This window comes from Rana temporaria, chromosome 4 (genome assembly GCF_905171775.1).
Source record: "Rana temporaria chromosome 4, aRanTem1.1, whole genome shotgun sequence".
In the NCBI taxonomy this organism is placed as follows: Eukaryota; Metazoa; Chordata; class Amphibia; order Anura; family Ranidae; genus Rana; species Rana temporaria.
Genome location: NC_053492.1, coordinates 29,246,973 through 29,261,109, shown reverse-complemented (window position 1 = coordinate 29,261,109; position 14,137 = coordinate 29,246,973). Strand labels below are relative to the sequence as shown.

At 47.3% G+C, this 14,137-nt stretch overlaps 1 protein-coding gene across 1 annotated transcript in view; it reads left to right on the top strand.

Moving 5' to 3' along the window:
• The window catches only part of LOC120936063 (zinc finger protein 717-like), a 34,152-nt gene that overhangs the window by 7,430 nt on the left and 12,585 nt on the right, over positions 1-14,137 (top strand). Inside the window, exons 4-7 of the mRNA XM_040348165.1 lie at positions 776-886; positions 1,065-1,178; positions 3,632-3,736; positions 9,460-9,564. Coding sequence (XP_040204099.1) covers positions 776-886; positions 1,065-1,178; positions 3,632-3,736; positions 9,460-9,564 — 435 coding nt within the window. The remainder of the gene's footprint in view (positions 1-775; positions 887-1,064; positions 1,179-3,631; positions 3,737-9,459; positions 9,565-14,137) is intronic.

Below are 14,137 nucleotides of genomic sequence, written 5' to 3'. Positions count from 1 at the left end.
GGCTTGTTCTTGACCAAGGAGATGTGGAGGTCCACCATCTGGTTATGCATTTAGGTAGGTGTGTCATGTACCTGTATGAGGTTACAGGAGCGGCCTCTTGCACTATTCCAGTCTGAGCACCCTATGGAAGTTGAGATGGGGGTGATGGAAGGATGTAAGTTCCAAGGTGCAGAAACTGAAGACTTGAATTTGGGGTCGCTGGTATTAGGTGTATAGCTGGTAGTACACGGAGGATACACTAAGTTCAGTTGTTAGTGGAGTGGAGTCACCAGCCGGGTTGGGTAAGGGTCAAGCAGGGAGGCACTAAAAGGCAGAATCAAGGTCAGGAATACACAGAGGTTGGCAAGTCAATTGGCAACATTTTAATAAGTGGTCCAGGCCGAGGCTGGAAACAGATGAGCAGCTTGTTCTGTAAATTCCAAAACCCCCGTATATGTCTGACCCAGTCCTGTGACCAGTGTCCGGCCATTAGTCATGTGGTCTCCGCCATTATGGATGACTTGGGTCAAACAATCCAGGATCTTCAAGGTTAGTCATGTGGTCTCCGCCATTATGGATGACTTGGGTCAATCAATCCAGAATCTTTGAGGTTAGTCATGTGGTCCCCGCCATTATGGATGACTTGGGTCAAACAATCCATGATCTTCGAGGTGAGAACACATGACCCATGCCTATTCATTTCTCACAGGTCTCCATTTCCAGAATGGCTGATTATACAGGTTTTCTCTGGTTTATACTGCAAAATATATTATATCTCTCCGTCTTTCCCCCCCAGGATACTCCATCATGAACCCAGAGCAGCTGCTGAGAGTGGAGGGGCTGAAAGGGTCTTCACCGGCCAGAGGGAAGATTCCAGAACACAAGAAGCATAATGTCATCACAGCCGGTAAAGCTTTATTATAGGTCTGTGATAACCCACAACCCTTTAACCTTTTCAATATTACACCCCATACACTGCAAACTAAGAGCTTTCTATGCTTTATTATGGACACGGCTTTACCAGGATACTTCTATTATCACTACTGCCCACAATCAGACCAATATATATCTGTCCTTCTTCCTAGGAGCCCCGATGTTTAACCCTGACATCTCCCTATGGATCCGTGAGGTGGTGGAGGAGGACGTGACCCAATCGGAGAAGCCCGAGCAGTCAGCGCTGTGGGAGAGTCCCAGCCCAGGTATATTTCAAAGGATGAAAATACTTATTTTTTTATATTATTTTAATATATAGCGCTGACCTATTCCATAGTGCTGTACAGGAAACTGCTCATCAGGCGCATGGGTCTTTAAACCAGAAAATCTTACACTCTAATGTCCCACCACCATCACACAACATTAGTAGTATTATTACTGTTTATTAGTATTTTTCTACATCAGATACATTATAAAATGAAACAAACAAGAAACAAATTTCCAGAATTCATACAACAAAAACACATTACATACCAAACACATCAATATATAAAAAAACAAAACAAACAAACCCCCCACATTAGTATTAAAGCGGTTGTATAGTGATTTTTTTTTACTTTTACCTACAGGTAAGCCTATAATAAGGCACATGCGCACAGGGGATTTTCGGCTTAAGGCCCGGCAGACGCTGGACCTTGCCGGAAAGAAGTCTCCCGCGCGCATGCCCGGGAGTGACGACATTGCGGCTCCAGCCACTCACAGCGCTGGAGCCGCGATACCTGGAAGACACGTTGAGGCAACATGTCAGCTACCTTGGCGTAGGCCAGGTAATTTACCATCGCCTCGTTCTAAGGTAAGTATTTCATAATGAGCTAGTATGCTGTGCTCATGATGCCTTTTTGCTTTACAGGGTTAAACAAAAAAGTTCAGCGGGTGTATATACCCTGTTTCCCCAAAAATAAGACCTACCCTGAAAATAAGACCTAGCATTATTTCCCAGGAGGGCTGCAATATAAGCCCTACCCCGAAAATAAGCCCTAGTTAAAAATGCTTGTAAAATCCACTCTATTACAGTAGTATATGATGTACAATGTGTGTGTGTTTCTGTAATATAATTGTGGGGAAGAGAGCTCCGGCGGGTCACAGAAGCGCAGAATGGCGCTATAACAAATGTATTTGGCACAATTATATTACAGGAACACGCACATTGTACATTATATAATACTGTAATAGAGAGGATTATAGGGTTGTACAAGCATTTTAATTCAGATCACACTGGGGATTCCTGACAGGCAGGGAGAGAGAGGGGGAGAGAAGACAGCACATTACATAGTAAGACCTACCCCGAAAATAAGCCCTACTGTGTCTTTTGTTGGCATAATTAATAAAAGACCCGGGCTTATTTTCGGGGAAACACGGTAGCCACTGCTTTAAATATTTATATAGCTTTGACATATTCCGAAATGCTGTACAAAGAACACTGAGCTAATGACGACAGTCTCTGTACCAGAGGAGCTTACACTCTATTGTCCCCCCACACACGTTTATTACTATTATAGATTTATATAGCTCAGATCATATTATTATTATTATTATTATTATTTTGGGTACTTATATAGCGCTGTCAATGACTGTGCTGTACTGTGCCGAAAACACTTAGCTGTTGACATCAGGATCTGCACCTGAGGAGCTTACACTTTAACGTCCTCCGACAATAACACACTATTATTGATATGACCTATACTGCAGTTCTGTACAGAGATTGAGCAGTACTTATGAGCCACTGTGTGGCCTTTAGGCTTTCAGGCAGTAAAGTGGCAGTGGGGTGCCAGGCACTGGAATGCTCTTTGTTTTCTAGCACCCACCACAGAAAGAGAGACTGTACTATAGCCGGAATTATCTCTGCTTTACCTGGTGGGGGTTTCGGGGAGAGTGGCGTTTTGGCCTGTGATGATCAATAGCAGGGGGGGTGTTGACCTTCAATGCCATGACCACCTACATTGGTGGTCAGTGGCAGTGAAAGTTTAAAGTGGCTGTAAAGGTTCGATTTAGGTGAAAAAAACACAAAGCTTTACAACCCCTTTTAATGCATAGAGAATTAAAGCAGAGTTCCACCCAAAAATGGAACTTCCGCTTTTCGGAACTCTCCGGTATCACATTTGGCACCTTTCAGGGGGAACAGATACCTGTGTAATACAGGTATTTTGCTCCCACTTCTGGACATAGATACCCGGGCCACCCTTGGGTATCTATGCCACTTCCTTCCACTCCCCCCGCTGTCTTCTGGGAGATACACAGGTCCCAGAAGACAGCAGGGACCAGTGGGATCGCCCAGCACGAGTCGCGCATGTGCAGTAGGGAACCGGGAAGTGAAACCGAAAGTCTTCACTTCCTGATTCCCTTGCCGAAGATGGCAGCGGGGAGAGCCGAGCGATGGCTCGGCTTCGGGTGCTGACATCGCGGGTGCCCTGGACAGGTAAGTGTCCTTATTTTAAAAGTATTGCCGTATTTTTAGCTGCTGACTTAAAAAAAAAAATGTCAGAATTCCGCTTTAAGGTGAAAAAACTTGAGGGTTTACAAACCCTTTAACTTCAGAGTTTTTCTCTCTTCACTGTTACCATGACGGCCTTAGGAAGTTGGGTGCAGGAGAGCTAGGTAATTCTCTCAGAGCATTATTATCTGTTTTATAGAATGTACTGACTGTGCTGTGTTTATGCAGAGATCCCCATCCTGAAGCCGGATATCTGTCTGAGAATAAAGCCGGATGAGCTGGTCTTTGAGGCTCGTCCGGATCCGGAGCCCGGGGATACCGACAACGAGGCTGGTACGTGGTCAGGCCAAAGTGACTAAATGCCCATTCAAGGGGATAGCATAGATATATTTTAAATATATGGTGGAGTTGGGTGGGCTCAGTCATCCCCTGGTTTCTTCTATCTCTTGGTGACTCCAGCACTGAAATCCTCCTGATCTAATCCCCGGTGACTTGTTGGTATGGTTCCTCTATCGAGATAGTTCCTGTAAGGACTTCTCCTTGCCAACGGAAATCTCTGAACCTCGGCCGGCATCCAGGCTCATTCCTTAACCACTTAAGCCCCGAACCAATATGCTGCCTAAAGACCCAAGGGGTTTTTACAGTTCGGGACTGCGTCGCTTTAACAGACAATTGCGCGCTCGTGCGACGTGGCTCCCAAACAAAATTGGCGTCCTTTTTTTCCCCACAAATAGAGCTTTCTTTTAGTGGTATTTGATCACCTCTGCGGTTTTTATTTTTTGCGCTATAAACAAAAATAGAGCGACAATTTTTGAAAAAAATTCAATATTTTTTACTTTTTGCTATAATAAACATCCCCCAAAAACATATATAAAATGTTTTTTTTTCCTCAGTTTAGGCCGATACGTATTCTTCTACCTATTTTTGGTAAAAAAAAATCACAATAATCGTTTATCGGTTGGTTTGCGCAAAATTTATAGCGTTTACAAAATAGGGGATAGTTTTATTGCATTTTTTTTTTTTTTTTACTACTAATGGCGGCGATCAGCGATTTTTTTTCGTGACTGCGACATTATGGCGGACACTTCGGACAATTTTGACACATTTTTGAGACCATTGTCATTTTCACAGCAAAAAATGCATTTAAATTGCATTCTTTATTGTGAAAATGACAGTTGCAGTTTGGGAGTTAAACACAGGGGGTGCTGTAACATTTAGTGTTCACTTAGTGTGTGTTTACTACTGTAGGGGGGTGTGGCTGTAGGACTGACATCATCGATTGAGTCTCCCTAATAAAAGGGATCACTCGATCGATGCGCCGCCATAGTGAAGCACGGAGAAGCCGTGTTTACACACGGCTCTCCCCGTTCTTCAGCTCCGGGGACCGATCGCGACGGGGCGGCTATAAACAATTAGCCCCCGCCGTCGCCCCGGATCGCTCCCCGAGGCTTACCGACCACCGCATGTACGGGGGGGGTGCCGATCGGACCCCCGACCCACGTCAAGCAGAGGACATATAGGTACGTGCATGTGCCTGTCCGTGCCATTCTGCTGATGTATATTTACATGAGGAGGTCGGCAAGTGGTTAACATCCCCATGGATTGGAGGATGTTAAAAAAAGAGCCAGGAGGCCGAGCGAGCGTAGCCACCTACCTCAAATTCCACGTCTCCCTGGAGGTTCGGTGATTTCCGTCGGCAAGGATTGCGCCTGCGCAGTCCTTACAGGAACCATCTCGATAGCCGGAACCATATCGTCAGATCTCCGGCTCTGTTAACAACCCAAAGAAGTTAAAACCAAACCCCGGACCTTTTTTTAAAAACATTTTAGAGTTGTGGAACGTTTGTTGTTTACGTTATGAGATCCCTTTCTTTTCTATCTTAGATCAGTTTGTCAGGCTTTATAGATTTCAGAATTATATAAAAACTAGATCAAAGGATCCAAGGCAACCTAAAAGTTTTCATATGTCAATAGAAACATTGGCCCAGATTCAGAGAGCAATTGCGCCTGCGTAACCATAGTTACGCAGCGCAATTGCTGACTTGCTCCGGCGTTACGAATGCTCCTGATTCAGGAACATCGTAACGCCGACTGCAGCCTAAAATCTGCGCGGCATAAGGCTCTTATGCCACGCAGATTTTAGGCTGCATTCTTGCGATGACCGCTAGGGGGCGCTCCCATTGTGCTCAGTGTATAGTATGCAAATTGCATACTAACACCGATTCACGATGTTGCGCGGGCCCTGCGTACGCAAGTTACAGAGTTTCCGTACGGCGTCTTTAGCGTAAGGCTGCCCCTTCTAATAGTAGGGGCAGCCAATGCTAAAGTATACCCGCCGTTCCCGCGTCGTGAAATTTGAATTTCACGTCGTTTGCGTAAGTGATTCGTGAATGGCGCTGGACGCCATTCACGTTCACTTGGAAGCAAATGACGTCCTTGCGACGTCATTTGCCGTAATGCACGTCGGGAAAGTTTCCAGACGGAGCATGCGCTCTACGCTCGGCGCGGGAGCGCGCCTAATTTAAATGATTCCCGCCCTCTACGGGATCATTTACATTAGGCGCCCTTACGCAGGGCAATTTTAAAGAGCGCACATGCAATTTACGGAGCTACTGCGGGGGCGCAGGGCAAAAACGCTGCCCTGTGCCTCCGTAAAAAAGGGGCAAATTCTACCTGAATCTGGGCCATTGTCAGAAGTTCTATCCCTTCCCCATTCTGCTAACAATACTTTCCTGCCATGGATATGATGGGATTAGGAATGATACCAGGGCCTTCAAACCAGGAGCGGCTGAACCTGGGTGGGGGGGTGATGGAAGCTGTACCGCAATGAAAAGGGACCTCCATCCGTGATTGCCTTTCATTCACTGGATTTCAGCATCACGTGTGGGAATGACCTAGGATGGTCTGCATTCAAATGTAGTCATCCTAGTTCTATAAACTGCTCAAGACAGGGGTTTGTTTATCCCCCCCCCCCCCCCCCCCCATCTTTCCATGATCTGCCTGCAATGTAGAGAGAAGCCAAGAAACCCACTGATGACATCATGAAAATACAATGAAAATGGACAATGCCATGTTCTTATGCTAATAGTTTATATGTGCCTAGTCATTTTGCTTATTCAATGAAACTTTATGAAACAAACAAAAAAAAATTGTAATGGGTATTAATTAAAAAATTTCATCAGCATGTTGATGATGGGGGAGGGAGGAACCAGAAAAGGTAATATATCAGCAGATTAAACTGCAGCTTTAAAATTTCATCTGGGATAGTGGGGAACCACATAATTGGCAAAGCTGGCATGCAGACCCAGCACAGTGATGGTGGATCCCATCATAACGGGCACAGCAGGAAAGCAGACCAGGGGTACTCAGCGTAACTCAGCGCATGGGTGGTGGGAGCGTCTCATTATGGGCATAGCAGGTGTACAAACCTGGAAACTCAGCACAGGGATAGTGGAGCCCCTCATAATGGGCATAGCAGGTGTACAAACCTGGAAACTCAGCACAGGGATGGTGGAGCCCCTCATAATGGGCATATCAGGTGTACAAACCTGGAAACTCAGCACAGGGATGGTGGAGCCCCTCATAATGGGCATATCAGGTGTAAGAACCTGGAAACTCAGCACAGGGATGGTGGAGCCCCTCATAATGGGCATAGCAGGTGTAAAAACCTGGAAACTCGGCACAGGGATGGTGGAACCCCTCATAATGGGCATAGCAGGTGTACAAACCTGGAAACTCAGCACAGGGATGGTGGAACCCCTCATAATGGGCATAGCAGGTGTACAAACCTGGAAACTCAGCACATGGATAGTGGAGCCCCTCATAATGGGCATAGCAGGTGTACAAACCTGGAAACTCAGCACAGGGATAGTGGAGCCCCTCATAATGGGCATAGCAGGTGTACAAACCTGGAAACTCAGCACAGGGATGGTGGAGCCCCTCATAATGGGCATAGCAGGTGTAAGAACCCGGAAACTCAGCACAGGGATGGTGGAGCCCCTCATAATGGGCATAGCAGGTGTAAAAACCTGGAAACTCAGCACAGGGATGGTGGAACCCCTCATAATGGGCATAGCAGGTCTACAAACCTGGAAACTCAGCACAGGGATGGTGGAACCCCTCATAATGGGCATAGCAGGTGTACAAACCTGGAAACTCAGCACAGGGATAGTGGAGCCCCTCATAATGGGCATATCAGGTGTACAAACCTGGAAACTCAGCACAGGGATGGTGGAGCCCCTCATAATGGGCATAGCAGGTGTAAGAACCTGGAAACTCAGCACAGGGATGGTGGAGCCCCTCATAATGGGCATAGCAGGTGTAAAAACCTGGAAACTCAGCACAGGGATGGTGGAACCCTCATAATGGGCATAGCAGGTGTACAAACCTGGAAACTCAGCACAGGGATGGTGGGAACCCCTCATAATGGGCATAGCAGGTGTACAAACCTGGAAACTCGGCACAGGGATGGTGGAACCCCTCATAATGGGCATAGCAGGTGTACAAACCTGGAAACTCAGCACAGGGATGGTGGAGCCCCTCATAATGGGCATAGCAGGTGTAAGAACCCGGAAACTCAGCACAGGGATGGTGGAGCCCCTCATAATGGGCATAGCAGGTGTAAAAACCTGGAAACTCAGCACAGGGATGGTGGAACCCCTCATAATGGGCATAGCAGGTCTACAAACCTGGAAACTCAGCACAGGGATGGTGGAACCCCTCATAATGGGCATAGCAGGTGTACAAACCTGGAAACTCAGCACAGGGATAGTGGAGCCCCTCATAATGGGCATATCAGGTGTACAAACCTGGAAACTCAGCACAGGGATGGTGGAGCCCCTCATAATGGGCATAGCAGGTGTAAGAACCTGGAAACTCAGCACAGGGATGGTGGAGCCCCTCATAATGGGCATAGCAGGTGTAAAAACCTGGAAACTCAGCACAGGGATGGTGGAACCCTCATAATGGGCATAGCAGGTGTACAAACCTGGAAACTCAGCACAGGGATGGTGGGAACCCCTCATAATGGGCATAGCAGGTGTACAAACCTGGAAACTCGGCACAGGGATGGTGGAACCCCTCATAATGGGCATAGCAGGTGTACAAACCTGGAAACTCAGCACAGGGATAGTGGAGCCCCTCATAATGGGCATAGCAGGTGTACACACCTGGAAACTCAGCACAGGGATGGTGGAGCCCCTCATAATGGGCATAGCAGGTGTACAAACCTGGAAACTCAGCACAGGGATGGAGGGGACCCCTCATAATAGGCATAGCAGGTATACAAACATGGAAACTCAGCACAGGGATGGTGGGAGCCCCTCGTAATGGGCGTAGCAGGTGTACAATCCTGGAAACTCAGCACAGGGATGGTGGGATCCCTCAAAATGGCAACAGCGGGTGTACAGACCCATGAAATTGGTGTAGGGATGGTGGGATCCCTCAGAATGGCCACAGCAGGTTTATAAAGCCAGGAACTCGGTGTAGGAATGGGTGGGATCCCTCAGAATGGCTACTGCAGGTGTGTAAAGCCAGGACCTCAGTGCAGGGATGGTGGGAGCTCCTCCATAATGGGCACAGAAGGTGTTCAGACCCAGCAACTGGTGAGGACCCCTCATAATGGACACAGTAGGTAAGTAGACCCGGCAACTGGTGAGAACCCCTCATAATGGACACATTAGGTAAGTAGACCCGGCAACTGGTAAGAACCCCTCATATTGGACACAGTAGGTAAGTAGACCCGGCAACTGGTAAGAACTCCTCATAATGGACACATTAGGTAAGCAGATCTGTGAACTCAGAGCATGGATAGAAGGAACCCCTCATAATGGGTACAACAGCTGTACAGACCCTGAAAATCGGCACAGGGATGGTGGGAGTCCCTCCTAATGGTCACAACGTAGTTCAAAATTCCACCCAACAGAGTACCCAAGAGATAAAAGAAACTTGTGGGTGGTTCATCACTCAAGTGTCCACCAAGAACTAAAATTTGAGGCTGGGGATGCGCAGAAGAAATGCATCTCAGGGTGCTGAGACCCTCCTCTTATGTCCTGGCAGGATCGGGCATCTCCGTCACCATAGAGAGCGACGCCGAACCTTTCTGGCTGAACGTCCAGGAGGCGGATACAGATAACGAGGAGATGCTGAGCGAGCACCATATGGGTAAGCAATGTCCGGGAGTCTTGTCCGAGGAAGCCATCTGATCAAGGTGGGCTCAGCTTTAGGCAGGCTTTCTGGGGTGGCCTGTTCCTCACTTCTGGTGGCTCCTTCAATCTTGGTAGTAGTCCTATTGACGGAGACACCGGAAACACATCCACACTTATCTCAAAGACAACTGCCGATCCTTTTATTCAAACGTACCCATCACTAAGGTACTTCTGGGTTATCAGCAAGCTCTTTAGGAAATTTCTTTTTCCTAAATAGCTTCCTTTACCTTAGTGCAGTCCTCCTTCACTTACCTCATCCTTCCATTTTGCTTTTAAATGTCCTTATTTCTTCTGAGAAATCCTCACTTCCTGTTCTTCTGTCTGTAACTCAGTAATGCAAGGTTTTCTTCCTGGTGTGGAGTGTCAATCTCGCTCCCTCCCTTGGACTACAGGAGAGTCAGGACGCCCACTAACACACAGCTCCTTTCTCTATCTGCAACGTAGAGAGCGTCCTGACTCTCCCGTAGTCCAAGGGAGGGGGCGAGCACGACACTCCACACCAGGGAGAAAGCCTCACATTACTGTGTGGAGTTACAGACAGAAGAACAGGAAGTGAGGATTTCTCAGAAGAAATAAGGACATTGAAAAGCAAAATGGAAGGATGAGGTAAGTGATGGAGGACTGCACTAAGGTAAAGGAAGCTATTTAGGGAAAAAAATGATCTCTTTACAACCCCTTTAAGGGTCCGAACACCGCCGATACCCTCCGCTATTTAACCACTTACAGACTGGAAGATTTTCCTGCTTAATGACTGGGCCATTTTTGCGATTCACCACTGCGTCGCTTTAACTGACAATTGCGCGGTCGTGCGACGTTTTACCCAAACAAAATTTACATCCTTTTTTCCCCACAAATAGAGCTTTCTTTTGGTTTTATTTGATCACCTCTGCGGTTTTTATATTTTGCGCTATAAACAAAAATAGAGCGACAATTTTGGAGACAAAAAAAAAGCAATATTTTTTACTTTTTGCTATAATAAATATCCCCAAAAATTTTGAAAAAAATGTCTTCCACAGTTTAGGCAGATATGTATTCTACATTTTTTTGGTAAAATAAAACCACAATAAGGCCCCTTTCACACTGGGGCGTTATTGGAGCGAAGCCTCATCTGCAATCCCAACGTGCTGGTAAAGCACCGCTAAGACCCTAACGTTTTAGGACGTTTTTGCAGTGCCTCAGTGTGAAAGGGTAAGGCGTTTTTACAGCGCTTTCAATTCATCTCAATAGAGAGGGGCGTTTTTGGAGCGTTTTTTTCAGCATCCAAAAGCTGCTCCAAAGATGCTGCTTGCGGGACTCAAGGGGTCTAAGCGTTTATTGATTGGTTTGCTCAAAAGTTATAGTGTCTACAAACTATGGGAAAGATTTATGGATTTTTTTTTTACTAGTAAGGGTGGTGATCTGCGATTTTTTAGCGAGATTGCAGAAGACAGATCGGACACTTTTGACACATTTTTGGATTATTGACATTTATACAGCGATTGAGCTATAAAAATGCACTGGGGTAGATTCAGTAACAATTACGCATTTTTTACGTAGGTGCAGGGCACCGTTTTTGCCCTGCGCCCACGCAAATTTACTGCGCTACCCGCGATTCACGGAGCAGTAGCTCCGTAAATTGCGTGTGCGCTCTTTAAAATTGCCCGGCGTAAGCGCGCGCAATTTAAATGATCCCGTAGGGGGCGGGAATCATTTAAATTAGGCGCGTTCCCGCGCCGATCGTAGAGCGCATGCTCCGTCGGGAAACTTTCCCGACGTGCATTGCGGCAAATGACGTCGCAAGGACGACATTTGCTTCAAAGTGAACGTGAATGGCGTCCAGCGCCATTCACGAATCACTTACGCAAACTACGTAAATTTCGCGACGCGGGAACGACGGGAATACGTAACATTGGCTGCCCCTGCTAATAGCATGGGCAGCCTTACGCAAAAACCGCGTACGTAAACTGCGTAAGCAGGGCTCGCGTAACGTTGTGAATCGGCGTTAGTATGCAATTTGCATACTATACGCTGAGCACAACGGGAACGCCACCTAGTGGCCATCGCAAGAATGCAGCCTAAGATATGCGGGCATAAGAGCCTTATGCCGCGCATATCTTAGGCTGCAGTCGGCGTAACGAGGTTCCTGAATCAGGAGCATTCGTTACGCCGGCGCAAGTAAGCAATTGCGCTGCGTAACTGCTCTCTGAATCCGGGCCACTGATTACTGTGTAAATGTCACTGGTAGGGAGGGGGTTAACACTAGGGGGCGATCAAGGGGTTAAATGTGTTCCCTCGTGAGTGTTTCTTAGAGCCCTTTCACACTGAGAAGTTTTTCAGGCGGTACAGCGCTAAAAATAGCGCTGCTATACCGCCTGAAAAACTCCTTTACTGCCTACTCAATGTGAAAGCCCCGAGGGCTTTCACACTGAGGCGAAGCGCTGGCGGGAGAGAAAAAAAAATCTCCTGTCAGCGGCATCTTTGGAGCGGTGAGAGGAGCGGCATGTATACCGCTCCTTCATCGCTCCTTCCCATTGAAAACAATGGGAAACCGCGGCAATACCGCCCGAAATGCGCTATAGAGGCGCATTGCGGGCGGTATTAATCCTTTATCGGCCGCTAGCGGGGGTTAATACCGCACCGCTAGCGGGCAATCCCGGCGGTATAGCGCAGCTATTTTTAGCAGCGCTATACCGCCACCGCGGCTCCCGCCCCAGTCTGAAAGGGGCCTTACTGTGGATGGATGGGACTGACTGGGGGAAGAGATATATCGCTGTTCCTACTTGGTAGGAACAAACGATACGTCTCCTCTCCCCTGACAGAACAGGCATTTTGTGTGTTTACACACACAAATCCCCCTTCTGGCTCTGGTTCCCGCAATCGCAGGTGGCCAGCGGTGATTGTGCCCACCGCATCGGGACCCCCGCCGGCTCTTGAAGGTGACAACGTACCCATACGTCGTATTGCAGGAACATGAGAATTTGCCAGCGTATAGCGGTGTGAGCCGGTCATCAAAGGGGTTAAATTGGCATCTTTTTTTAAAAAAACATTTTAGGCTTGGCTCCACCCACCTGCTGTCATTCGCATTTCGATGAGAATGACGCGTCCCTGCAGCTTCAGCCTCCTGAGATCCCACGTCGCATGTCTTAGGAGGCTGCAGGTTCAGGGACTAGAGGCAGCTGGTGGGCAGAGCTACAGACTTCATCGGATGATGACTGAGGTGGACCAAGATGACGGGGCAGGACCTGGCCTGCTGCACCTGATGGGCGGAATGTAACACTGGATCCGCTGGGCAGGTGGGTATCTGAATCCAGGACAACGCTAAGTGATCATAATAAAATAATAACTCCATAGTAAACTGTTTAACCACTTCAATACTGGGCACTGTTACCCCCTTCCTGCCCAGGCCACTTTTTTATCTTTCAGCGCTGTCACACTTTGAATGACAATTCTGCGGTCATGCAACACTGTACCCATATGACATTTTTATCATTTTGTTTCCATAAATAAAGCTTTCTTTTGGTGGTATTTAATCACCTTTTTTTTTTTTTTTTGCGCTACAATTAAAAAAAATAAGAAAATTTTGAAAAAAATAAAGTTTTTCTTTGTTTCTCTTATAAAATATTGTAAATAAGTATGTTTTCTCCTTCACTGACGAGCACTAATGAGGCTGCACTGATAGGCCACACTGATATGCAGCACTGAGGGGCACTGATAGGTGGCATTGTTGGGCACTGATGGGTGGCATTGATAAGCAGCACTGATGAGGAGGCACGGACGGGCATCCCTGATTAGCACTAATTGGCATCCCTGATTTGCACTGATTGACATACCTGGTAGGCTTAGATGGGCACTGATTGGCATCGCAGGTGAGCACTAATTGGCATCCCTGAAGGACCTGCACTGGTAATCAATGCGCTGATTATCAGCGCAAAACCCCCCCGTCAGGAGAGCAGCTTATTGGCTCTCCTCTACTCGTGCCCTCTCAAGCACGAATAGAGGAAAGCCAATAACCGGCACTTCCTGGTTATGACGTGATCAGCTGTGATTGGACACAGCTGATCACATGGTAAAGAGCCTACGTCATAGTCAGCCCCTACGTGTTCTGAGCCCCCATCACATCTCGACTCCCATTAACATCACAACCCCCCCCTTTCACATCAGTGCTCACAGATCCCCTTTAGAGTGTCCCATAGTGTCCTCCATTATCCTCATCAGTGTCCCCTTTAGAGAAGTCCCATAGTGTCCTCTGTTATCCTTCTCATCACAGTGTCCCATTTAGAGAAGTCCCATAGTGTCCTCAGTTATCCTCATCACAGTGTCCCCTTTAGAGAAGTCCCATAGTGTCCTCAGTTATCCTTCTCATCACAGTGTCCCATTTAGAGAAGTCCCATAGTGTCCTCAGTTATCCTTCACATCACAGTGTCACCTTTAGAGAAGTCCCATAGTGCCCTCAGTTATCCTCATCACAGTGTCCCCTTTAGAGAAGTCCCATAGTGTCCTCAGTTATCCTTCTCATCACAGTGTCCCCTTTAGAGAAGTCCCATAGCCTC